Consider the following 27,892-nt stretch of genomic DNA (forward strand, 5'->3'; position numbering starts at 1 on the left):
GTAAATAATAGGGTTAAATCTGGCTAACGTAAGTGAAAACCAGCTTACTGAGAGGATATTGGTAGCTTTGAGAGTCTGGGAAGTCAGGTTGATGCTTATAAACTCCAGTACTTGAGAGGCTGAATCAAGAACGTCCAGTTCCAAACCAGCCTCAGCCACAGAGGCAGGGCTGCCCCATCTCAGAACTGGAAAGGGGGGAAGGACAGGTGGTGAGGGTTGAGCCCCCGGGTGCAGCTCCCCAGGAGCACAGAGCAGCTGGGCTCAGCGACTCCAGCCTTTGGCGGCTGCCACATCCTTTCCCATTGCTGTTCAGAGCTCCTAGCTACACCTTCACATTCTGGCCAACGTCACTCACAGTTACTTTATTTTTAACTTGAATTGATGACCAGGTCATAAATCGTTGGTAGGATTTTATTTTTTTGTAATCCTTGACTGTTACTATACTGCGCTATCAGAAGAAATGGAAGGCATTGTTTATCTCTATTTTATTTTTGTTTTGGAGTGTGGCATGTGTATACATGTGTCTGTGAGCCTCTACACACACCTGCAGAGGCCACAGGAAGATATTGTGTTGTGTTCTAGTATACTCTGCCTTCTTCCTTTGAGACAGTGTCACTCACTGAACCCGGACAGAGCTGCCTCCTCAGCCCAGTTTGACTGGCTGAAAGACAAGAATAAAGTAGTTGTGGGCAATCACGGTTAGTGGAAGATAAGGCTGTGATGGGGGAGGGATGTCCACACATATCCTAATTTAAATACAAGAGATTCTTTTCCTCAATACTTCTTATACGCAGAGCACCAATATTTGCACATCTTCTTCACATTGCTCTCACAACTGTCCAATGAGTAGCTAACAGGCATCCCCCCTGCAGATTCTGTTCCTGTGGATTTGGCTGACACTGAGTAAGGATACTTCAATATTACTATACCAAACAGCTGCAGGTGTCTTTCCTCGTCATTATCCCCTAAACAATACAGTATAACAGCTATTTGCTTATCATTTACATTGTCCTAGTAAATAATCTCTAGTTATAAGTAGGCTAGAAATGACCTGAAGAGTCGGGGAGGTCGTAAGTTACATGCTAATTGTCCATTTTATAGGATATGCTTTGTCATCCTTAGATGGTGATGTCTGAGCAGGGCCCTGGAACCAGGCTCCTAGAATTCAACTCTTAACATCCATCATGCTAGCCATGGGTTCAAAGTCAACCAATTCTTCTGAGTAAGATCTTGGTCTATTTCCTAGCCTTTTCAAGGCTTACTTTCATCATATATAAAGTGGAATTCAATTGATAATTTCCCCCGTGTGGTTGTATGGTCATTACACTAGTTAGTAGCTATAAAACCATGCAAAGGAAAAGGCAATGGTACTAGTTACAAGAAATCTCAGGTTTCGTTGATCAAATATTGATGTCAGTGGCCCAGCCTAACTGGCATTAAATGCTACTGAATGTACAAATGGATGTCAGTGAAGGCTTTTACCTTACTAATTGCATCCTATCATATGTTTCTCATGTACACACTTCAATATAGGAGTTACACCTCTTGTCTCTCCTTCATCAGCTGCCTCAAATGGAATGTTCTCCCCTGTTTCTCAGACCAATCTGCATAGCCCGCAGCTAGATTCCACAGTAATGCTGGATAACTGAATATCTCAGAGCTCTGAGCTAATAAAATATATTATTGGAGGATTGTTTTTGGGAGCAGGGGCAGTTGATGTTAAGTAAAAAATATAGCAAAGTTCTAGCTACTGGATCAGACCTGTGAACACATAGATGTATACACAGTAGAATTTATAAGAATATTTCTGATAATTAATTCATGAATCATTTCATTTTATAGAGTACATCCTATGTACAACAAGACATGATATGAAGTACAAAAAGCACAAATATAATTGCAACAGACTCTGACTAATAACCGTGGTATGATAGCTGGGATTTAATTTTAATTAATATATAACTGACAATGAAATATTTGGATCACCTAAAACAAGGAGAAACATTTTTGACAAATTTTATGGTCTTACATTATACAAAAATAGCTGAAATAGATTTGGCCTTAGAAACCACATTAGTAATCTAGGGCTATGTAACAATCTTAGCATTTAGCCATACAACACAGCAAACATTTATTTCACAAAGTTTCTGAAGATCAGGAACCCAGGAGTGGTTCTGGGTTTTCTGGCTCAGGGTCTCTCAGAAGTTGCATTCAAGCTATTGGGTTAAGTACTGGCCTTTGAAGGCTTGTCTGAGGCCTAGAAATCCACTTCTGAGACAAGCATCGAGCATCCAGATAGCTGCTATCGGAAGAGAATCAGCTGGCTTTGGGTAGAAAGGCTCAGTGCAGGATTTAGCAGACTTTCCTCATGGGCCTCTCAGATCGGCACACACATAAGGAAGTGACCCAGGGGAGCTTTCAAGGAAACTCAGCAACTCGGTGATCAGATCTCAAGAGTCACACACTCTCTCTTCTGCTTTGCTCTGTTCCTTGGAATTTCTAGATGCTGAAAGAGTGGATGTTTAAATGTTCTCATCTTGGAGACGTGATAAGCATGCAGTGTGATTGCCCAATTCAATCATTCCACATCCTAACCTATAACATCTCATCAAATGCCGTATGTTTATAATTGTTTTTCCATTAAAAATAAAAAGCAACCATTTTGTCCGGCCAACCCGCAGAAAGATTACGGAGGACAGATAGGAAATATCTTTTTAAAACCACACAAAGTCAATGGCTCATTTGAATAATATTAAAATATTTTGCATCTAGTGGGAATCTCTTCTTGCATGTACTTCCTATTCTTTGTGGATGACTTTCATGTGACACATTTTCTCTTTCCTAATTGAAAAGTTAATACATTGTTGTATATTTAATAAATATAAAAAATTAGAGAAACATATAATTTTATAATCTATATATAACTTGTTATTGGTTTGTGAGTGGATATATGACATTAGCGTGCAAATACACAAGTAAATACCCATCCATGAACCTAATGGATGGGTATTTTATAATATATTCTTATATTTATAAGGAGAATTTAGCCCCGTTATTAAAATATAATTATGACTGTAACATTCTGAGTAAATGTTCCTTGCCTTTTAAATCATTTTTTTTCTGTTTTTGAACATTTAGTCTCTTTACTTCCTTTTGTCAGTATAAACATCAGTGGAATAAATAACTTTGAAAAAATGCCTTTGTATCTCTGATTCCATCCACATACTATTTCACAAGTAGAATTATAGGGTAAATTTTACATCTAACTTGTGTTCAAGGAAAAACAAAATCCACTTGTTGCGGCACATATCACCATCTGTTGAACAATTTGATCCTTGCTAATAAGGATTTTGTTGTGCTCATATGCCAGTTTTCGTTTTCTCAGCCTTGTGAGAACTGAAGGAATATTTGGAGGGGAGGCCCTTTTAAAGCTTCCTTCCCAGCCTGCACAATATCACATATTGCCAGCAGAGGGCGTGCTAGAAAAAACATTGCAATCAGAGGTCTTTGACCTCCCCAGCCCAGTCTCCTGGAGACTGCATCCAGGGGTTTCTCCAACGCTAGCAGCCAGTAGGTGCAGATTTCTCTGTCTCTGTCTACTTGGCCTGCTTTTCTAGCTTTTGATTCAGGCAGTCGTGGCATAACCTGGAACCAAGTGCAGGCTGGATCCTTGGTCAAAATCATTGTGCCTACATTTTCTCCTCACTCCCCAAATACTCAGGACAGCGCTGTGTGGGGCTCCCTTTGCCGGGCACCCATCAGAGTTCTCTTCCCATCTTTATTGTTGCTGTTCTATCATAGCTTAATTCTTAATTCTTCATGCTAAACTTTGCCCATGTTATTGTAGTTTCTCTCTTCTGACCTGAATTGATGAACACAGTTAGATGCAATACTTTGCACACACTTACTAGTTACTTGCATTTTCTTTTCTGTGAGTTTTCAGACCATCTTTCTTTTTCCATGCAAGGCTTGCTGAGTTTTGTATTCACTTTGTAGACCACACACACACACACACAAATTTTGAGAGACGGCCTTACTCTGGGGCACAGGTTGGCCTGGAATTTACTATGTAGCCCAAGCTGGCCTGAATTTATAATAATCTTCCTGCCTTGACTCTTGAGTGGTAGGATTACAAGGATATGTCACCATACCTGGGTGGGTTTTAAATATATTATGATCGTTTGGTCCATTTTCAGTGAGATGAAACTGTGCCTTTCTTGACTGATGGGCCAAGTATTAGAAATACGAGACTTTGTTTCAATCAATGAGGGAGACTTCCTGGGACAGAAATGCCACAGTGTTCCTATGCTGTCACCCAGTTCAGAGTCTGGGGACGCTGGGAATGAGGAACTCACTATTACAGCTGTTTCACAATTTAATATTGAAAATACAACCTTATCTTAGTACAGGTAACATGACTGAACAATTTAAAATAAAGAATTCAGATGGAAGTTTTTTTGGCCTAGAAGAATATTGATTAAAACTCCACACTACTAAAGAGTTTGCAAATAAAATTCCATAGCATTTTTTTTCCAAGTGGCATTAGCAGACCTGTGAGTACCTCAAAAGTGTCAAAAGTGTCACACACAACAGCAGGCATGCTGTGATGCCCCTCCTGGATCAGCTATAGAAGCTTGGCTTTTATCCACAACAATCACCAGCAACAACTAGGTATTTGCGGTCAAACCTTATTCTACCTAATATAGTACGTTCTATGTCTGTGACATATTTGTTTGCAAAAATAAAGAAAACGAATACAAGCAACGTTTACGACACTTAAAACCAGCTTGGAGGTTATCACTAGAATAGAAGTGTGTGTGTGTGTGTGTGTGTGTGTGTGTGTGTGTGTGTGTGTGTGGTGGGGGAGGGCAAAATGAAGGGCCCATTTTGAGAAAGTTGGGGTTTAGGTTTTTATTTTTTATTTATTTTTTTGTGTTATGGATGTTTTGCCTGCCTGTATGTCCTTTTATGTAACCGATTCAGACCTTAAACCCATCAAGTCTCAGTTCTTTTCAGAGTGCAAGATAAAAACAAGTTTAAACCGCATGATATCAGCAGAGGCCACTTAAATCTGAGTTCACTAAGGAGTTTGCTATAAATGACATTTGGAATACACAGTATCCAGGCTTCCTTCAATTACTGAAATGAAGGCCAATTTTGCCTCAGTCCAACTCCGAACTGCAGCCAACCTCGTCATTTCAAAGAGGAAGCAGGCTGCTTGGCCTTCAGTTTTCCACGGCTTCAAGGTCATTCACACCAGAATGCAGAGGTCGACTGTCCATTCCTTTGACAGTATCTTCTCCAGCTCTGTGAGGCACGCAGGCTAGCAGTAGGTGCTGTGAGTGCTTCTAGACGGTGGTCTCTGTTTTCGCTGCCTGTTTACTCTGAAGACACTTCAGTATAAAGGCCCTTTCGGTATTGAATCTGAAAAGGAGAGGGAGAACATGAAAATCTGGGTACCTGGAGCGCACTGGCTCTACGGAAGGATGAAACGCGCAGGTGCACGCTCTGGACTTACTTTGCCATTACCCTTTCAGTCTCCCTTTTCTCTTCCTCATCTAATCTTTGAAGAATGGATTCCAAGAAAGAAAAGTGAAAATTAATGTACTGCGCCACCTGAAAAGGGAAAGAGAAGGGTGTGTGAAAGGAGTGCCGAGTCAGCGGGAGGAGGCGCGCGGACACACGGAGACGAGCGGACACACGGAGACGAGGGGCGTCCTTACATCACTGCTAATTTCTTCTGTGTCTTTATCCATGAGGAAGATCCGAGCGTTGCTTTTGGATGGTCCTTGCAGAAGCCTCTGCAGCAGCGGGACATCGGTCTTCTTTAGTTTTCTCTGCTCTGCAAACGAAAAGGAATGAACTACAGTTAAGAGTTGATCCTAGAAAAAGGAAGGGGGAGGGAGATGGCAGGGGTAGGGTGGGGTGCAACGTTGTCTTTTGGTCTTCCTTTGGTGTGTTTTGGAAGCAACAGGAATTGAGAACTCACTCAAAAACAAAAACAAAAAACAAAAAGTTAATTAAAAAACAAACAAACAAACAAACAACAACAACAACAAAGAAAAAAACCGGCAGAGTCATGCCCCATTATCCATGGTAGATATGTTCCCAGACCTCAAGGGACACATATGATGCTGTAGATGGTATATAATCCCGTACATCTGTTTTCCCAAAACACATACATATATATATATATATATATATATATATATATATATATATATATATAATAAAGTTTAATTTATAAATTAGTCATAGTAGGAAGGTAGCATCACTAGTAACAGAGGAACCACAATAGATTCTAACAAAACTGTCAGCATTACGCTACTGCTTTTGTAGTTTGAGGCCATTACCAAAAGGAAAGAAAAAGAAAGACATTATTCGAAGACTAAGAGTATGGTGCCTCAACAGTTGATCTGATAATGAAGCCAGCACTAGGTGGCTAATGGGGAGGTTGTGTCTACAGTGTGGATACAATGGACACATGGAGGATTCATCCCAGAGAGGGAGAGTGAAGGCCAGCCCAAGAGTTCATCACTATACTCTGATGGTATACAACTTAAAGCTTAGGAATTGTTATTTCTGGAAAAGTTCATTCAATATTCTTGGACTATGGTTGACCATGGCTAACTGTAACCATACAAAGTGAAATTGTAGATAGGGTTAGATTACTAATTAAAATTAAATATGAAAACCTTTCCCAAAACTACAAGCAAACTTCTTACATTCAATATATGGTCTAATTTAGTAGCTCAAAGAATTCCACCTTTTAGTTAGGTCATTTAGACAGAACCCTAGTCCTACCAAAGAACAATGTGGCTCAGTTCTTTATAAGTTTCCCTTCCTTCCTTCCTTCCTTCCTTCCTTCCTTCCTTCCTTCCTTCCTTCCTTCCCTTCCCTCCTTCCTCCCTTTCCCTCCTTCCCTCCTTCCTCCCTTTCCCTCCTTCCCTCCTTCCTTCCCTTCCCTCCTTCCTTCCTTCCTTCCTTCCTTCCTTCCTTCCTTCCTTCCTTCCTTCCTTCCTTCCTTCCCTCCCCTCCCCTCCCCTCCCCTCCCCTCCCCTCCCCTCCCCTCCCCTCCTTCCTTCCTTCCTTCCTTCCTTCCTTCCTTCCTTCCTTCCTTCCTTCATCTACTCAACAAATACTTATTTTCAAGTTTGGTTAATATAAATTCATTTTTATAGTTCTTCTTAATTCTTCCTTTAGTTTCGACCTCATATTCAATTTTTGGGTATTCCAAGAACTGAACTACAAATGCAGAATTAGTAAGATGAGTCCTTTTCATTATCTATGGGTTTCATCCATTCAGCCATGAAAAGGAAACCAAAAGTTGGTATATTCTCAGAATTCCAAATTTAAAACATTACGATAAATGCTCCACCACAAAAGTACTGGCATTTTGTCAAAGTAGAGATTTTGTCAAATCTCCCATCTGGGACTTCATTTTAATAAAAGGACAGAAAAGCCCCCAGTGTCCATCAATTGATCTTCTTTTCTCATTCCCCCTTTTCTCATTTCCTTCCTCAGAATAGTCAAATCTGTTTCTCATCTCTGGATTCCATTTATTCCCATTTTCATTCCAATTGAGTGTGTGCTGATTTCATCCCTTTGCCTCTTCTGAAGCAACAGGAAGCCCACATGACTCTGCTCCTCTCCTCAGCACAGCAGAGTCCTCTCTTGACCTTTACATTGAAAGCTAATTTGGTTTCACACCCTTAGTTGCTTCCATATTTTCCATTCCTAAGCTCCTTGCTTCATGATGATTTGGAACCATTACTGAAAACATATATCCCCCACTACGTTCTGAACATGTTCTCTACTGAGGGAGAGCTCATTTTCTTCCAATGTGTCAGACTCAGTGTCAAATACCAAAGAGCGAACTTACAAGGCCAGAGAGAGGTGGCATGCAGTGACGACCAAGGCAAGGAGCAGGGTGGAGAAGGAACCAAGTATAGAGGTGACATAGACGAGGGGCCCAACGCCTCCTGGAGAGCCCCCCACAAATGGGTTCCTGATGGTCTGATCTCCACTCAGACAACGTCTGACAAGCAAGCCAAGTCCTCTGTATTATAAACTCTGAAGGTGTTTGTTCTTACTTTATCTTTCTCTGGAACTGGAGAAGATACGTGATATTCTATTCTAGCATCATTTTCTCCATGATGGAAGGGTAGCTCAGAGCTTTGGTGTGTGTTTAGCTTGCACCAATAACTCTGTAAATAACAATGATAATGAACCATTTCCTGCCTCTCCTGTAATCTGTATCTTTCCTTTTTTTTTTTTTTTTTATGGCAGCATCAAGCCTCTTCTGTCTTTATGAACTGAAAACTAACTTGCAGGAGCCCAGGTAGAAAAAGGGATTAAATTTTCTTACCTCCTGTTCCAAAAATAATGTAAAGAGCAAAATCCCGAGGGCTATTCTCAATCTGTCAATGGAAAAAAAAAATGAAGAAATGCAATTGGGTCAGATGATGCTAGATTCAATTAGACCCTAAGTATTCAGCCGTGTCCCACTTGGCCCTTCGCCTCAGACATGTCTTCTCTGCTCCTGGGGGACCACATGAGTTTCCAGGCTTTTGTTGCTCTGTGGAAAAGATCCACCAGAACTGAACATAAGATGCTGGCTCATGGACCATGACTTTTTCAGAAGAGTGCATGTATGTGTCTCCATCAGCTTGCTCACAGGTATGAGAGCTCAGGCTAGTGAGAAAGGTTACCTTAAATTTTTGGAGAAGTTGCTTTATTACTTCTTCAGTTCTCATGTTACTATTTGTTCTGACTTTGGTTTCTGATCCAAAGGTTGGGGTGAAAATAGATGTCTAAAAGAACAATAACAAGATCATAAGACTCCGTCGAAGAACAATGGTTAGTATTTTGAACCCGAAATGAAATGGACTACATAATCCCGAGAAGTGATATCACTCCTAATGATGTCACAGAGTTTTCAAATAAACACTATTTATTTGAATGATATATACTAAACAGTGTATAAGACTATTCTAAGGCCTTTATAAATAATGACTTAACTCCTATGAAAGTCATAAAAATTAATTTTAAATGATATGATATCAATGTCCCATGTTTAGGGGGCTGAGAGATGGGTCCCTGGTGAGATTTACTTGCTGCACTTGCAGAGGACTTTTAAGTATTTGCCAAATGAATGAATATACAAGTGATTGTTAAAATGCATGGCATGAAAAAAATCTTTGAATTCTGGGAGAACTAATGATATATTTCTCAACCTTCAACAAGTGAAATGTTTTATAAGTGTTATAGGAAGACCTGTGAAAATTTTATACATCTTAGCAAAAAAAAAAAAAATCAGAAGGGAAATTTTTTCTAAACTATAGCCACACTTGTATGAACATTTTACATATAAGTACAAGATCTAAAGGGCAGGATGAAAAATGCGATGTTTGATTGGGCAAAGGAAACAGTTTGAATGTCTCTAAACCAATCTCAGTGGGAGCCTTCATGGGATTTGGATGTTGTTTGTTGGTGTGTTGGTTTTCCTGCTGAAGCTTTGTACCCACGCCTCAAGAAGCTCATCTATGTATTTCAAAGGGTCAGTTCAGCACCCAGCACCTAGGTGGGACTCACCCATCACACTGGCTAATACTTTGAGTTTTGGAGGGAGACAAATATGGATTCAAGTTCAGAGTTATTGTTAAAAGCAGTGTGACTCAAGAGAAATTGTTTGATGACTGTAAATGCTGATTATATGTAAAGAAGAAAAAAATAACAATACCTACCCTGATAGGAGAGCTTTTAGGATTAATGAGATAATTTATTTAAAATACATTTAAAGTTAGGTGTATTTGTCTATACTCTTAATACTTGGGAGAATGGGCAGGAGGAGGTTATGTTTGAGGTCAGCCTGAACTCTATAGCATGTACCTGGCAAGCAGGGGCTACTTAATTCATTATTTATTTTTATTTAAAAATCTTTCATATAATATATTTTGATCATGTTTTCCTCTCTCCCAGTTCTCCCCAGATCTCCTCACCTCCCTCCCTAGCCACTCAACTTCATATTCTATCCCTTTCTCATTCTCTCTCAAATAGCAGAAAAAATACCCAAAACCAAAAGTCAAAACAAACCGAAAAGACCAACAAGACAACAAATGCCCAAACAAAATGAACCAAAAAGCTCCCCCTCTGCCAAATGGGGGGTGCGGGAGAGATGGCTCAGCAGTTAAGAACATTGGCTGCTCTTCCAGAGGACCCAGGTTCAATTCCCAGCACTCATAGGGCAGCTCACAACTGTCTGTAACTCCAGTTCCAGGGGATCTGGCACCCTCATATATATATACATACAAACATACATACATACATACAGACAGACAGACAGACATGTAGGCAAAACACTAATGCACATAAAAAAAAAATGTTCATTTTGCATTGGCCAACTACTCCTGGGCATGGGGCCTGTCCTGGAATGTGGGAATGTGTTGACATACACAGTGACACTCCATTTTTCCTTTGCCAGCCCATATCAATTGCAAATAACACGGGGCCCTGTGTATCTCCCCCACTTTCAGTACAGGGACCCCAGCTGGCTTGAACCTGTGCAGGTATCTAATTTAAATCTGTGCTTAAAAACATCTAAACAAAGAGAGATGTGAAGAAGATCAGATTTAAACTTAGTTTATGAGTCACCACAGGGGAAGACTGAGGAGTGCTAGGCATCTACAAACATTCTTATCATTGGTCTAAATTCCAAGTTGAAACAAACAGCATCGTTAGAGCAATGGACAGCGTTATTCCACATTAACGGAACTGTGACTTACTTCATGGTCATAGAAGTGTCCGTTGATGGAGGCTCTGTGGCTGTTCCTGTCTTTTCTGTAGATCGAGGGAGCCTTCATCCTTTTTCTCACCAAAGCTGCCTCACTCATGGTCCTGTAGAGCAGAGGGGATTCTGGCTCTTCGTCTGCATATGGCTTCAGGGTGCTGTGATAAGATAAATAGTCTGGGAAGAATAAAGATCACAAGCCAGCATCATTTAGCTGCCTATCTTCTTGCATGGTGGGGATACTGGTATGCTTTTAGTAACAAGGATGGCTCCTATTTCCTGGCCGTTTCCAAGCACTGTGGTTCACTGCTGGGCTTACACTGACTTATTAGGTGCTGTGTGAGATTGGTCAGGCAGCAAATGCTGCTAGTGAGTTATGTCTCACAGGATTTATGTGACCATGTGATTGGTGTTTCCACTCTTTTAATCTCTTTTTTTTGGGGGGGGTGCAAATTATGCACAATTTTAGTATGGAAGAACTGGAAAAACATGTTTTTCTGTCAGTCAGAACTTAGGTAAGATAAAAACAGAGTGAGTTGAGCAGCTTTTCTATGAATACAGTACTCCCGAGTGATAGACCAGGCCTGTCATCTCTGTTTTGTCCCGACGCCAAGCTTACTAGACCTTTCCTAAGAAGACAGATCTTGGACCTTTGTTCCCTTCTAAAAGCTACTGAAACATTCTTGAAAAGTCATTCTCATGAAATATAGAGACAGAATTTGTCCCTAATTTCATGAAAGCAAAGCGGCAATATGCTTTGGACTAGTGGACGGCCAGTAATGTACCACACAAGCAACACAGTGATGTAAGATACAAGGCCCCTTGGGGATGCTTAAGAAGTGCATAAATATGAGTTCATCAAGTTGTACTGTATGGTAGGCAAACATTTAGGAGTCGTGTTTCATATTGTTAAAAATTACACCGTATTAATAACACTTTGATACTGACCTTCTGGGGAATGCCTTCCTTCAGACAGCAGAACTTGGCTCCTGTCCAGCTCACTGATACGATAAAGGTCATCAAACTCTCCCCAGCGAGTCATCCGCCTGAAAAGTAACAAATCCTGTCACTGAGACTAATTCCACATGATGGGTCTCAGACTTACAGTGTTGTGATACTGTCGCTGTAGGCCTCTGTAGGTGGCCTTGTTATTCAAATTTAAAACAAGTTTATCCTGTTACAAAGATTACATGCATACCACAGTGATAAGCGTGTTTTAAACACACTCTGTATATTTTGGAGCAAAACAATTCAGCGATACACTGAAATGCAAAATTACATAGATTCTGTAAAATGTATGCTTAGATAGGATTGGTAGAAACCACTGTGAGCCACTGATACACAGACATCTCATAAAGGGAAATTTAGATACAAAATTGTCATTTATGCTCATGAATCAAGTATCTACAGCATTAAAATAATTATATAAAGTGACTATCATGACAAGATTCCAATTTACAAAATGGAAATGTATGAAAAACTTCTTCCTAGAAAATTGTTATCTCATGTAGAATATTAGCAAATTTCAGAATATTCTAGTGCCCAGAATACATGGAACATGACAATTGTTTACTTAATAGCAGATTAACATTCATTTTGATTTTAGTTATCTGGCCTTAAGTTAGTAACATATCCTCTCTTGGCCTCAGTGCCCTCATTTATAAAATGAAAATAATCATTGTATGAGGTAGAATAAATAGCATTACTGGTAGAATTTAATGTGTTAATTTATATAATATTCTTGAAATAATGCCTTGTGTATAGTTAAGCTCTCAGTTTATATCTAAAATATTTTCAGAATAATCTCATTTTCAGTGGCATCATCATTACCATTACCATCATCATCATCATCATCATCACCATCATCACCACCGTCATCGTCACCATCATCATCATCACTGAAACCACCACCATCTGAATTCATTTCATGATGGATCAGGCACAATTTGGGGTCCAGCTCATTTCTGGACCTCTCTAGGCAAATGGACACTATTATTTTCATGAATGTTTTTTGTCCTGCTTTGAGTCTCTTCTATAAAATTCTTTATAGTATGAAATCCAAGTATTTGCATGTGGGGTGTCTGTGACCTTAACTCTACCCAAATGTCCCTGACTGATGATTTGAATGATCGTTTCCCCAAAGGCTCATATATTTCAAGACTTGGTCCTCTATTGGTATGGGGAAGTTTAGAAAGTTGAGTCTTGCTGGAGGAAGAATACTATTGAGTGGACTTTGAGAATTTGGAGCCATAGGCTGCTTTCTGCTCGCTCGCGCTCTTCTCTCTCTCTCTCTCTCTCTCTCTCTCTCTCTCTCTCTCTCTCTCTCTCTCTCATATCTGTGTGTGCAGGACAACGTGATCACAGCTTCCTGTTCCTACAGCCATGCTATGCCTTCCTCACCATGATGGACTCTATCCCTCAGAACAAATGTTTCCTTAAGTTGCTTTTGGTCATGACGCTTTATCATAGCAACAGAAAAATAATCAACACACTGATGTTTTTCATCTTATAAACACCAGTGGAAGACACTGGCAAAGCAAAGCTATTGTTTTCCTCTTGGTCTTGGAATTCTCATGAAGTCTTTTATAACTCTTTTTTTCATTTATAACAGCCATACAAAGTAGATAATATGATCATAACATATTTGATAATAAAATTTTGAGCCAACTCTACTATGTGGAAATATTGCCAGTCAAAATACATGCCATAAAGTAGAGGAACAGTTTGGTTCTCTACCCACACCCTATTCATATGGCACATAAAATTAACATTTTCTCCAGTGTACAGCATATTAGCACTAAAGTAGTCATGTTTGAAGCTATTATAAGAGGCATGGCAGTGGGAACTGGACACCAATGGGAAGTTAAAACTAAAAGGCAAAGCAACCAGGTACTGTTTCTTACAGGGAGACCAGAAGTTCTGCAGATAATGAGTCCTTATGATCCCCAGAGCTGGTCAGTGACTCTGGCAAATGTGACAGCCACCCACTCAGTTTCCTTAGCTTCTTCAAATATAATGGTGCCACATAAACACAGGGGCTGAAGAAGAGCTCAATATATTCATTTTGCCTCTTTCCTCCCTGCCACTCATTGTTGATGTCAGAAACAGCTGCTTCACAGTTTGGGATTGTGTGATTCAAGAACCATTCCATATACCTGTACATATGATTAAGCTTAAGGGCAGCTGCCCATACTTTTCAAGCAAGAACTGGTTAGAACTTTAGCATAAACAGTTGAACATGTCCAAGCATGGGGCAGTTTGTGTTGCTCTGACCAAGCACCAGGAAGTATACCTGGGGCCAATCTAAACACCGGAGAGGGGCTGTAATGTTTTGCAAAACAAAACGGAGGTAGAAATTTGATAGACAAATAGAGTGCAGTTACTTCCCTACGTATAACATGAGAAGAGAAAAAACCAGTATCGACGCAAATCAAATACACACCTGTTCACCTCTTGCTCTTTATTTCTGCCACGGCTTGTCTAAAACATGCCAACATAGACTTTAGAAAGATCTCAAAACAGAAATGAAAACCAGCAAAAGCGAAAGTGGCCCCAGTGAGGCACTTCTTGTCTGTTGCATTTTAAAGACACAACTTCTGTAAGAAAACATTTGGCAGAGATACGAGAGCTCAGAGTCCTCCTCTAGAGTCATTTCCACGCACATACATGGTCCAAGCTCAAACAAACCGATTGATTTTGCAGCCTCTACCATTCCCACTTGGCTAGTACTTCCTCAGTGTGACTCATTTCTAATACGATTCAAACAAACTAACACGGCATGAACGGTGCGTTTTCTCAGAGGATGAATGGACAGGCACACAACTGGAGTCATTGTGGCTGAGCACACACTGTCCCTGTCCTTCACTGTCCACTAACCCATGGGGGACAGAAAATCTGAGCAGTGGTATGAACTTCTGTCCGTAGATACAGCAGTTTGGGGAAAGGAAAATGAGAGAAGGTTTGGAATAAGGGAACGGTCAAATCCTTTACACAATTTAATTGGGGTACAGAATTTAAATGAGTCACCTTAAAGGAGGTGATCAAGGAAGGGAACCTGAGAGGAACTGAAGTCAGGGAACAGTGCCGAGGTGTCTGTGCACCCTCAGAGTCAGAGGCCAGGGAAGTCCATTCCTCCTGTGCTGTACCTCCCTGCCTGAATGCTCAGCTGACTCCATCAGGCCCTCTTGACTAACCAATCACAACCAAATAATGCTATCATGCTTGTGTGTGTGTGTGTGTGTGTGTGTGTGTGTGTGTGTGTGTGTGAGAGAGAGAGAGAGAGAGAGAGAGAGACAGACAGACAGACAGACAGACAGACAGACAGACAGACAGACAAAGAGAGACAGAGACAGTCTGCATTGTATGCATAAGGGGTGGGATCTCTTCCTGCTAATTCTTACTCACTAGAAAGATATGGTTGATGGCACAAGCATTCTTATAATGTTCTAGAAGGTCTTGTTACTATGGTAAAGAACAGGTCAATACCCACAGTGTTCTAGTATATGTCTGGTTACTACCGTGAATCACAGGCTTTTGCAGTTGTCCAGCTATATTTTCTCAGTTTGGAATAATGAGAAATAACTTCTGTCTTGCTTTTAAGCTGCTAAGGCTTGAATGTGAAATGTACTCCATAGGCTGAGGTGTTTGAACACCTGGACCCCAACTGGTAGTGCTTTCTGGGGAGGTTGCGGAGTCATTGAGACCATGGCCTAGCTTGCAGAAGTGGCTCATTGGGGACAGACCTCGAAGACACTTTGATCAGAACTCACTGCTTCCTGCTTTGCTGAGATATGAACAAGCTATGGCTCAGGCTCCCACTGCTATGGACAGAGTCCCTCCAGCTCCCATGCCTTTCCTACCATGATGGTCTGCACATGAGAAATGGTGAGCCCAAATCCTCCTCCCTGCCTGTATGCTGCTTCTGCCATGTTCGGCCACGGTGAGGAGAAGGGTTCCTCATATCCCAGCAGTGTTCACAGTGAAAACGGGCTCTGCAGAAGATGCGGTGTGAGGATGGCAGTCTACAGTCCACTACAGCACACGAAAGAGCATCATCAGCATCACCTTGTCCCTCCACCCCCAGTTCCTAAAAATCACCAGAATTTCAGCATTTTTAACTCAAAACTCGTATTGTGAGTTTGAGAAATTAAAACATCTTTGAATAGCTATTAAAATAATAATGGCGTCACAAACCAGTGTAAGCGCGTTCTACCTCCTTGGCCTATCACTTTAATGCCTCATACTTAGGAAGTGTTAATAAACCAAAAGGAATTAAAATGTAGCAAAAGGGTTGGCTTCTCAAAGAACTTTGCCATGAGTTCTGAGAAAGACGTGAAATACAATCACTAGTTTTGTGAATTCATATTGTGTATAGTTTCTTTTTTAAAGCGAGGCTCCATCCTTCTTAAATGCTGCTTCCAATCATCTGAGTGACCAGCCTTGTCAGCCATCTTGGGCTTGTGGGATGCTGGGTTTCATATGCTGCCTGAGGTCGTGGTTCCATTCGGGCTCATAAGTTCCATGTCCTGTGCCCACCGGCAGCCCTTAGCTTGGATGGGAGACAAGTGAGGAAAGGCAGATGGGGTGGGATGGTTGTCACACAAAGAATGTATAATTTATTTGTAGGTTCATGGGGACTTCATTTGGTCCAATCCCCTCCAGTCACTCTTTCTCCATCTGTCATATTTCTATATCCCTCTTTCTCTCTTTTTCCATCCCTTTCTCTTCCCATCTCTCATTCCTCTCTTTCCTCCCTTCCTTTCTTCCTCTCTGTTCTGGGCACTGAGATGCAGAGACAATTCAAGATGCCTTCCTAGAAACTCACACTGAAGATGGAGGACAAGATGTGTAAAAGTCCAGCAAACTCTATGCCCTGGAGGTGATAAAGAACACTGAGGTCAGTGCGCTCAGTATGGACTGAGGGATCACGGAAGGCTTTCAGGAGAATGTGTTGAATTTGTTAGAGGCGACTAAGAGAACGGGCCATGGATAAGCGGGCTGGCTTCCAGGCAGGCAGAGTGAGGAGAATAAGAAGCTGAATGGCGTGTTTAGGGCACCGCAAAATGTTCAGCCTTGTTCAAGAATGAGGTTTGGCAAATGTTGGAAAGGTAAAAATCACGGGTATATTCTCTAAGGTGGTACCTGAAATTCCTTATATGCGGCCAAAGGTCAGACCACTCTAGTGCATCATCCTGGTAGCTGTCTGTCCATTTCTCCTCCAGGAATGGATGAGAGGCTAGGAGGTGTGAAGAGAATTGTAGTGGTCCAGGTGTCAGAGGGAGGTGAGATGGCAATAAAGATGCAGAAGAAAGGAAGTGAGCCCTTTTGTGAGTACAATTTGGAATAATTATTAATTTTCAAAAAAGTTACAAAGGAGAATGACAAAACCCGACCAAAGTCAGACATTCAAGGTATAGCTGGATCCACCCATGCAGGGAACTGTTATGTGCAATGAATTACAAACGCACTTTGCTGTGTTAGGCTAAACAGCTCCACTTATTCTGAACATGAACATAATCCAGTCTTCTTTCCAGAAAACAAGAAGAGCCCTTTACTCCAAGGAGCGGACAAATTTGTTCCCTTCGCAGTTGTTGAAGGTCAGCTAGGGACTATTCAAATCTTACCTTCCTATCGTGTTTCTTCTAGTGAGCAAGTGCGGTCTTCCGGGACAAGCCATGGAGCAGAAAGGCCCACAAGCATAGGCTGTGGAGCTCATGGAACTAAGGTCCCTTTGGGCCTGCCAGGTGGCTAACTAGGGATCATGCGCAAATTCGCCTAACCTCAGAGACACGGTTTCCAAATACTTAGCTGATAACAGTGATATGAGACTGTCCATAAGCACTCATGCACAGCTATAAGCAACCTGTGCTAAGAGCGTAAACAAAGAAGACAGAGTGTGAGGCCATCTGAGGAGCTACAAGGGAGGACAGCTTACCCTTTGCTGGAAAATGTTTCCGATGACTTCAACAGATCAAAAGAAGAGATGTGCTTCTCATCTTGTATTTTTAGCTGTATGGGTCGTTTTACTCCCCAGAAGATATCCAGCATTCCTTCAACAATCAGTTGTCCATCTTCGGTCTAAGGAAGAAGACATTACCCACACTAATTGTCTCGCATCATTTATAGAAAGTTCAATGCTTTAACTGAAGATGTAGAAAGCAAGTCTATAGGAGCTATTTCTAGGTTTATGCATCTCTTAGGGTGGATTATGTGGCTTCCCAGGCTATCTGCAAAACCAATTCTAATTTTGACAGAGCCTTTCATTTTTAAGACAGTATGCCTGGCACAATAAGCCACAGTATCTGTGGCATGTCCACCAACAGGCACAGTGCATTCCATGCTTTCTGAGCTCTGGTTCTTGGATTAAGTGGCATTATATTATTTTAGTTCCATTTAATTTAAAAGTATTGCAGATTTAAAAACTATACTGAATTAGAAATCAGAATAACTAGTCACTGAGAGCCTTAGTTGTTTGAATACATAGGAATAAATTGACTCATAAAATTATGTAGAACAAAAAGACTGCTTGTTAAGGTACGATGGTGGTGGCACCTGTCTTTAAAATCAACAAAGAGGCAGAGGTGGGTGTGAGATCTCTGGATATTAGCTAGTGTATAGTTCCAGGCTAGCTAGGGCTATATACTGAGAGTCCATCTCAATAAAAGAAGAAGAAGGCCCATAAAAACACACTATATGATACAAAACAGAAAAGTGGAAACCCGAGTTCAAATCCCCAGACCATGTGTGAAAACCTGGCATGACTGTGTCTGTCCATAACCCCAGCACCAGGAGCTGGAGACAGTCAAGCCTTAGAGCTCTCTGAATGGTTTAGCCTGAAGCAGTAAGCTTCCAGTTCAGTGAGAGACCTTGGTTCAAGGCAACAAAGAGAGGAGTGATAGCCAGAGACATTATGCTTTGGTCTCCTCACCTGTGAACAAGATATGTATACTTGCATACTTTTGTGCATGCACCACACACACACACACACACACACACAGAATACATTTGGGAAAAAAATTAATAGTTTTAAGTAAGTACTCATTCAAAATAGAAATAGTATAACAAAAGGAGGAAATGTGTGAGTGAAGAAAAATTAGCAAACAGGTGTATATATATATTTTGCAAATACATAAAGAAAAGTTATGAACAAAGCAATTCTCATACAATTTATTTTCAAACCTATCTTCTTTTTTATATGTTAAATATCTTTTTTTATAAATTCAAATCATTTTTTTAAGATTTATTTATTTATTACGTATACAGTATTCTGCCTGCATGTGTCCCTGCAGGCCAGAAGAGGCACCAGATCTCATTACAGGTGGTTGTGAGCCACCATGTGGTTGCTAGGAATTGAACTCAGGACCTTTGGAAGAACAGTCAGTGCTCTTAACCACTGAGCCATCTCTCTAGCCCTAAATATCTTTTTATTAAGGTAATATATTATTGTTATAGAAACTTTGAGAGTATAGAAACTAGAAAGTTTTATTAGAAAGTCATTGGTGATTATGAAAAGCCAATTTTTAGGCAATTTAACCTCTGAACTATTTTTCTAACATTTTAAGATTATTGACATTATAAGATAGCATACATTCACCGGAACTCAACTTATTCATTTTAATGAAGGAATCAATCTCGGCTTTACAGGTACAGCATGATTTGTTATAATAATATCACACTGGTGGATACAAGGGCACTGTCACATTTTCTCATTGCAAATGGTGTCACAGTGCACACAGCTCCACAGACATGTTGCTTTCAGTGTAAGAAAGTATTAGGCTTACTGTTCATAACATTATCCATTATATGAGAAACATTCCATTTTAAAACAGAAAGCAAATGTGTCTTTAATATTATTATTTTTTTGTATGCTTTCCTTTGCCAAGAAGGCTTACAAACTCGCAGGCATTCCAGGCCTACTATTTTGTGAACTAGTCTAAACATGACAGTCAGGATAAATTAGAGATTTATCTGCTTATAGAGACCCCCACGTGTCCCTAGGTTCTAGGCTCCAGCTCACCCCGACTCAGCTACATGGTAAAGACTCTGTGAATCAAGCTGTTGCATTTCTTTAGTGGGCTTACCTGTCCATACAAAATGTGCAGATTTTTCTGGTTTTCATAGAAAACATTATAAGCCTCCAGTAAAGAATTAAGTTGTTCCCTAAAAAAAGAAAGAAAGAAAAGAAAAAGAAAGAACTTTTTTTTTTCAGTTACATTCAATCTTAAGCCTTAGAATAGAAAACACAGAAATAGTACTTTCACTTCATAAGAGTATGAGATGAAAAAATGTTTCTGTGGAATCATTATTATTCTGCCATTTTAATTTAAGGCATCCCATGGGAATCCGAAGCATTCTGAGGACATTAGCACATTTTAATTATGCCAATTCATAAATTAAATGTGTTGGTGGGAGAGCTTGGTCAGAGGAGGCAGCTGTGAAGCAAAGACATTTCCGTGTTACCAAAAGGATGGCCTCTCAAAATACCAGATTTCTTTTTAATATTTCTGCTTTGTGTTGTTCCACAGAGGTCAACCACCCAGCGCCGAGCACCTACTATGCATCCGACATTATGGTTCTTTCTCTTTGATGTTGCAACAACGGCCAATCAATGGGTTATTAATGTTCACTGCTCCAGAGGACTCTCACTCAGGTGACAGGTAGACCCTGGGGCACTGACTGGTTCCTTCACTTTTGTCTCCGCCTGCCTGCCTTCTCTCTGAGTTATCACACCTGGAGAGGCTCAACATCTCACCTAGATTACAGAGATGGCTTCCCAGGAGGCTTCTTGTATCTCTTGTGTAGTCTTGACAACGGGAGTTATTTTAATGTGAACTTGGCTCTTTTCCTCCTTTGCTCAAAACTCCTCAATGTCTTCTCAGCATAGAATTCAACATCCTGATGTCATGGCGACTTGAGAGATTAGGTTTGACCTAGTCTTCTTCAGCCCATCTATCTCATTCCCAATTACTCTTCCCTTCACTTACTACACTAGACTTTCTTTTTTTTTTTTTTTTTTTTTTTTTTTTTGGTTTTTCGAGACAGGGTTTCTCTGCGTAGCTTTGCGCCTTTCCTGGAGCTCATTTGGTAGCCCAGGCTGGCCTCGAACTCACAGAGATCCGCCTGGCTCTGCCTCCCGAGTGCTGGGATTAAAGGCGTGCGCCACCACCGCCCGGCTTACACTAGACTTTCTTGATGTCTCCTGAACAATCCAGGTCTTAAGGATTTGAACTTGCTGGTTGCTTAATTAGAGTGACCGCCTCTTCACTATCACACTGCTAGCTCATTCATTCATTTTCTTTAAACATTTCCTTAAAAGCCACCTATGGGCAGGGCGGTGGTGGCACACGCCTTTAATCCCAGCACTTGGGAGAGGCAGAGCCAGGTAGATCTTTGTGAGTTTGAGGCCAGCCTGGTCTACAGAGCAAGATCCAGGAAAGATGCAAAGCTACACAGAGAAACCCTGTCTCAGGGGGGAAAAAGCTGGAGAAATGGCTCAGGGGTTAAGAGCACTGGCTGCTCTTCCAGAGGACCTGGGTTCTTTCTCAGCACTCACATGCTGGCTAACAGCTGTTCCTAACACCAGATCCAAGGGACCCAACACCCTTCTCTGCGGCCTCCACAGACAATTCATGCACATGGTGCGCAGACATACAGGCAAGCAAAACAACCATACACATAACATAAAAATAAAGTCCCCACTCTCCATTTTTTAAGAAGCCATCTATGTAAGGAGTCTGCCTTGACCACTCATTCTAAATCTCCGCCTCTCCCAACACTTCACATCCTACATTCTTGCTTCACTCTCTGCCTCCGAGGTACCCTCTAATGCTCTGTAAGTCTGACTTCCTGACTCACTCCCACTCTCCCTCCCTTCCTTTCTCCCTCCTTTCTCTCCTCTCTTGTTTTTTGAGACATGCTCTTCTTGCGTAGCCTTGGATGGCCTGTAATTCACCTTGTAGACCAGAAGCCCCCTACTTCAGCCTCTAGAATGCTGGGATTAAGGGCATGAGTCATAATGTCCTGCTATAAATCTGACTTTTCAATTGTGTGTTCTGTTTTTGTCCACCAGAACGAAGCTCCTTGGGGAAGGGGATACTTAGAAGTTTTGTTCAGATTTTATGTATCCCTGTGTCTTAGCCAGGGTTTCTAGTACGGGGACAAAACACCATGACCATAAGGCAAGCTCGGGAGGAAAGGGTTTATTTGGCTTACGCTTCCAAATTGCTGTTCATCTCTGAAGGAAGCCAGGACAGGAATGCAAGCAAAGCAGAACCTTGGAGGCAGGAGCTGATGCAGAGGCTATGGAGGGATGCTGCTTACTTCCTATGGCTCACTCAGCCTGCTTTGTTATAGAACTCAGGACCACCAGCCCAGGGACGGCCCCACCCACAATAGGCCGAGCCCTCCCTCCCCATGGATCATTACTTGAGAAAATGTCTTACAGCTGGGTCTTATGGAAGCATTTCCTCAACTGAGGCTCCTTCCTATCTGACGACTCTAGCTTGTGTCAAGTTGACACAAAACCAGCTAGTGCACCCTCGTAGTATTGGCACACAGTAGGCACTCAATTAATTTTGGTTCAGTAAAATTATCAGAATATTCTCTTCCTAAGAAAACCAATAATAAAAGATAAAGGGGGAAAAGTTGTTTAAAGTAAACCTACTTATCAAAAAATATAACTTTTAATTCCAAGTACTTCCTTGTGCGTGTCTCCTTGATCCTCAAATATCTTTGCCATTCCCATAAGAGTACAGGCTCTGGGAGAGCAGGTCAGTTTGGTTTCCCTCAGTGGATTTTCCTGATGTTTAGGATAGAGACTTGTTCATCTTAAACTGTTAGTCAACAAACCCTGGCTGAGTACTGAACAACAGGCCTTATGCATATTGTTTTTACATGTTGGAGTCATAGAAACATGCTTTTTGAACTGACTTTTTCTCGCTTGCAGTTTCCAATGTGCACATTTCTGGGGTCCATACTTTCCATGCACTGACGATAGGAAGAAATCCCAGTGAAGGCCTCCAGGCTACTGTTCCATTTCCCAAATGACTTACTGAAAATGTTTAATATTAACTAGTATTTCTGCTACACTGATTTTGTCCCTTGGGGTCATTATTGTGACGTATTACCTTTAAAACTGTACTACCTCTAAAGATCCCAATAGCCCTTTTATAAGCTCTCATTTTTTATGCCGGAGCAGCACAAAGAAGTTTCAGGTTCACTAGGGATGCAAGTCCTGATATGCTGAGCACAGAGCATCCTTATGGAAGCACATGGAGCTTTATATAACCTCACCCCCCCAGCTTCTGCTTCTGGAAAAACCCCAGTACATGGCATGGCACAAACCTTCAGAGCATCACTCAGGACCATGCAATGGAAATATTCAGTCCCTGAAGAGAGTCTGATCAAATCCTCTAACACCAAAGCAAGTCTCCAAATGACTTGGGGAGTTGACGACCCCTGGTCCTAGGGATGCTGATTTTCGTAAATGAATTTGTAATGGCGTCTAGCCACACTAACTTATTTGCTTATTGTTTGTGGCTGCTATGAGCTATGACTGCAGAGTGGAATGTCTCCAACAGCAACCTTATGATCCACATACCCTAAAAATATTTACAATTTGTCTCTTTGCAGAGGAATCCTGCCAATCCATACTCCACCATGCAACATAGGGTAACAAGAGACCACCAAAGTTTTTCACATTTATCTGTCACAAGCAGGATCTTTTTGACTAAGTATTAAGAAAACTTTGAAGGATTTGGGAACATAGAAGAAGACTTTAACTCAGTAAACTAAAGCATTTAAATTAATTAACTTTTTCTTTTTTCTTTTCTTTTTTTTTTTTTTTTTTTTTTTTTGATTTTTCAAGACAGTGTATGTAGCTTTGCGTTTTTCCTGGATCTCGCGCTGTAGACCAGGCTGGCCTCGAACTCATAAAGATCTGCCTGCCTTTGCATCCCGAGTGCTAGGATTAAAGGTGTGTGCCACCACTGCCCAGCACATTTAAATTAATTTAGAAAAGTTAGTGGTAAAAGGTAAAATGAGGAATCATAAAATTTAGAAGTTATGTGAAAAACCATAGTGATTGTGAATGCATTCTACAAGGGCCTCTTTACTGTGTGCATCTTACCAGACAGAGGACTTTAAAAGATGATTAGCTCATGGACCCAGTGAAGGAATGGGTGTACATAACACTGGGAAGAAAGGGGAGCCTGTGATAAACTAGGTTGATTAGTTGAAACAAGGGGCATAAGGAGATAAAGAGTCGCCATCCATTGGTCCTCTGTGTCTGCCAAATCAAATTAAGCATGCTAACAGAAAAGCTGAACTAATGGGCACTCATTCATACATGCCAGAATCATACACAGAAGGTGAGCACAAGATGGCCCCTGTGGTGAACCTGGGTGGGCAGTGACTAAACCAGAAGCTTGCCAGGCCAGCCGAACACTAATAAGAACATATCACCATTTCTGCAGTCTGTGAGAGCAGCTCAGCTGAGCATGAACCAGGGGAATTTGTAAGAATGAGCACTTTCAGAAACAAATCCGTCCTCTGGGAAACGGGGAGCTGGTGAAGCACTAAGCAAGAGGAGGGCAGACCGGCACTGAAGCCAGTAGGTAGGGAGCTGAAGGGGAATTTTGGCAAGAGACAACATGGAGGCAGCCAGGGAGGCTGAGGCCATCAGAACACTGAGGAAGAGGTTCAAGAACAAGGCTGATGTTCTCTGGGAAGACATTTGAATGCCCCATGGAATGATCTAGAGTCTAGAAGGTTTCTAAAATAGCTGCAGTATAGGCACATATGGCCAGATGAAAAGTGTTACCAGGTTTTTTGGTTTGTCTGTCTTATCATTAAAAGGGATAGGATTAAATATACAATGTGACTTGTCAGTGGTAATTTTAGCAGATTTTTAAGAGCCTGCTTAAGTGGATCCATTCTTAATGAATAAAACAAAACAAAACAAAACAAATTGTGCCTCTTTCTCTCTCAGCTCCCAAATATGTCCTCACCCCACACAGAGCTGTTGATTAGTACAGGCCATTCACATGCCCCAGCAAAGCTCTAAACTGGTAGCTCAGAAAGAGGCTATGCATCTGGTCCTTCCTCATGAACCTGGGATGTCTAGAAGACATAGAGATGGCAAAGAAATAGAAATACGATTTAAACACACTTAAGTGAGTCATCAAATCTTGACTTTCTGAGAAAAATTTGTGGGATTTTTGGAACATAAAATATTACACCACACTACATAACATGGGTGTTTAAGAAACATCTTCACACACTATATGAAGGGGAAGGTGTTCTTACTAAACTGAGAAATGCCAAACTTCTATACAGACTGAACTTCTAACTGAAGGAATTTATGGGACCCTCAGCTTCCACCACAGAAACTGGCATTCCAACACGGGCATTGCAGGGCGGGGATACTGGGAGGTGCTGACGTGTGCCCAGAATTCTCTAGCATGGGTTTTGGAAGAGAGCGAGCCAGGAAGGACCTGATGAGGGGAGGAGGATGCTAAGGGCACCTGTCCCTCTAAGGACCTGCTTGGCTTTAGTGAGTTAAAAGCATATGCGAGTGGACTGTAAAAGGCTAAGGCATACTTTGCATATGCAAATGATCTGCAAAAATCCTGAGGTGTACTTTGTACCTTGTGGCCAGAACTGGAGCTGCTCAGCAGATGGGAGGCACCCCCATTCTGACGTGTGCCATCGATAATGAACTTAGCAAGAAATGGGTTCCTCTTTCTTATCATACTATTCAGCTGTCTAGAAGGAACACTAATTTGATTTTGTAAAGAGTAATAAACACAGACACGAGACAGGATGATGGGTGGAAGGGAGTTATGCTTCCTATCCAGAGACATATGGACATCAAATTTGAGCTGCCACATAGTGATCCCCTCTTGTTTTTCCACTTGTTCACAGCATTAGAAGTGGCTCGTCTACGCTTTCCCTGGAAACCACGGAGCTCTGCTCCGTTCTTGATCCTTACAACTTGTACCCAATGTGAACAAAGTACCGAGATTGTCGCACGCTGTAACGCAGCATAAACTTCAGAGACGACTGTGTACCATGTGACGTCCATGGCCATGCTTGGCTGTGTCCTACATCTGTGCTGCTCTCTGGGAGACTGGTTGAGAAATGCTGACGGTTCAAGTCAGTCACTGAACTGCAGCCTGCTGGTGGCATTAGGTGACATTAGGTGACATTCTTTGTGCATGCTCCCATGCTTTAGAGCAGGGCTGTTTTACTTGAGTCGCTTCAATACACAGGACAGAAAAAAGCAAACCCCCCCTCCTTTTCTGTACATTTAGTTTTCTTTTCTCCATCGACTCTGTTCATAATAGTAAATTTTAGCAGTGACATTATTTAACCGTTTCATATGGTCGGTTCAAAAGCTTAATTTAAAACGTTCTATGCGCTTTTATAAAACAACTAGAAATTAGGGGACGGAGAGATGCTCAGAGGTTAAGGGCTCTACCAGAGGTCCCAAGGTTGGTTCCAAGCACCCATATCAGTTGGTTCACAGCTGTCTGTAACTGCAATTTCAGGGGTTCTGAAGCCTCTGGTCCTTATGGGGATCTGTGGGTGCACATACACACTTGAGCTCTATCTCTCTCTCTCTCTCTCTCTCTCTCTCTCTCTCTCTCTCTCTCTCTCTCTCTCTCTCTCTCTCTCTCTCTCACACACACACACACACACACACACACACACACACACACCACAGACATGCATACACATACAAATAAATCTAAAAAACAACTAGAAATTAAACATGTAGGTGTAATTCATGTAAACATGAATTGACTGTCGTAGGGATTATTATTTTGTGGCTTGTAATGCTACACACTTTCCAAACTGTGCATTAAGCGTTTCATGTATTCATGATTTTTCACACCTGACATCCATAATTCGTAGTATAAATGGCTGCCTGCCTCTAGAAAGGTAGAATCAGGAGATATGAGGATAATAGAAAATAAAGCTAACGCTGTCATCATTGTGAACTACTGATGTTTGTAAGCATTGGCAAAATTCTCAGACCCCACTTTATCCTTCCTTACTATCCATTGGAATCCTGGAGTCAAAACTGCAAACTTGAGCAAGGCCTCCCCCAGAAGAAACCCTGGGTGCCAGGTCTCCTTGCCTTGGGCCTCTTTTTCTGGCTGGGGTGTTGAAGGGAGGATGCCTCACCACCTGGCAGACAGACCTTCCTCAGTTCAGCAAAGCAGGTTAGTCCCATTTCCTTTGCAAATGAAGGGACTGGGTTCCAAAGTCTGAAAGCTGGGGGCGGGGTGGGGCGGGGCGGGGCAGATGCTGGGGCGGAGAGGGCCATCTTGACTGAAGCAAATGTTGCATCTCTTGACGTCAGAGTCCTGTGCAGGGGCTCATGCACCAAGCTTCTGTCCTTTCAAAGAGGAAGAGTTCCTGGCTGCTCCAGAAACTCTGTGCTAGACTATGGAGAGAGCTGCCACTGGTCAGGGGCCGGGAGGGAGGTGGGGAACTAAGTGATAGATGAAGGAAAAGCTCCAGATGTTTAAACTACACAAACTCCCCTGTATGCGCGGGCTCTTGCTGCTTGGAACCACATCACTAAGCCGTACAAGGTGTGAACAGGATAGAAAGATGGAATACTTATTCTGTAGCCCAGGTTGGCCTAGAACTCAGGAACCTCTGTTTCCGCCTCCTCAGTTTCAGGCTTACAGGCCTGGGTCTGACCCTTTCAAAGAGACTCCTTTCAGAAGAATAAATATCAGTATTTGAAAATGTTGTACCCCAGAGGGCTGTCTATCCATCAAAGAGAAGGGGCACTTCCCACTGCCTCTCATGTTTGGTTTCTAAAGCTGAAGGTTAAAAATTAAACCATAACCTGCTGTCCAGCTGACTGCTGCGATGGGAGGCTGCATATCAGATCTCATTTCTGCTAGCACAAGCAGCTAAGCACGTGTGGCAGCTTGTGCTGACAGTGGGCAGAGCCCTGCGTGAAGGAAGACTCTGGCTGCCTATCTTCTTCTCTGGCCTGAGACACCCAGCCTCAGGGGCTGGGTCACAATGTCAATGCCATTTACACATCAGTGCCATTGCTCACGCCAATCCAAAGGGAAGACC

At 41.7% G+C, this 27,892-nt stretch overlaps 1 protein-coding gene across 3 annotated transcripts in view; it reads right to left on the minus strand.

The window, feature by feature from the left end:
- Positions 1–1,818: 1,818 nt before the first annotated feature.
- Positions 1,819–27,892, minus strand: part of Rassf6 (Ras association domain family member 6) — a 42,772-nt gene continuing 16,698 nt past the window's right edge. For all 3 annotated transcript variants that reach the window (XM_076546607.1, XM_006993521.4, XM_076546608.1), the window contains exons 3-11: positions 19,870–19,948; positions 17,724–17,866; positions 11,738–11,835; positions 10,785–10,966; positions 8,712–8,813; positions 8,369–8,420; positions 5,724–5,842; positions 5,519–5,616; positions 1,819–5,424 (exon numbers count right to left, since the gene is read on the minus strand). In XM_076546607.1, coding sequence (XP_076402722.1) covers positions 5,349–5,424; positions 5,519–5,616; positions 5,724–5,842; positions 8,369–8,420; positions 8,712–8,813; positions 10,785–10,966; positions 11,738–11,835; positions 17,724–17,866; positions 19,870–19,948 — 949 coding nt within the window. In that variant the 3' untranslated portion in view covers positions 1,819–5,348. The remainder of the gene's footprint in view (positions 5,425–5,518; positions 5,617–5,723; positions 5,843–8,368; positions 8,421–8,711; positions 8,814–10,784; positions 10,967–11,737; positions 11,836–17,723; positions 17,867–19,869; positions 19,949–27,892) is intronic.

This window comes from Peromyscus maniculatus, chromosome 10, assembly GCF_049852395.1.
Source record: "Peromyscus maniculatus bairdii isolate BWxNUB_F1_BW_parent chromosome 10, HU_Pman_BW_mat_3.1, whole genome shotgun sequence".
Classification (NCBI taxonomy): Eukaryota; Metazoa; Chordata; class Mammalia; order Rodentia; family Cricetidae; genus Peromyscus; species Peromyscus maniculatus.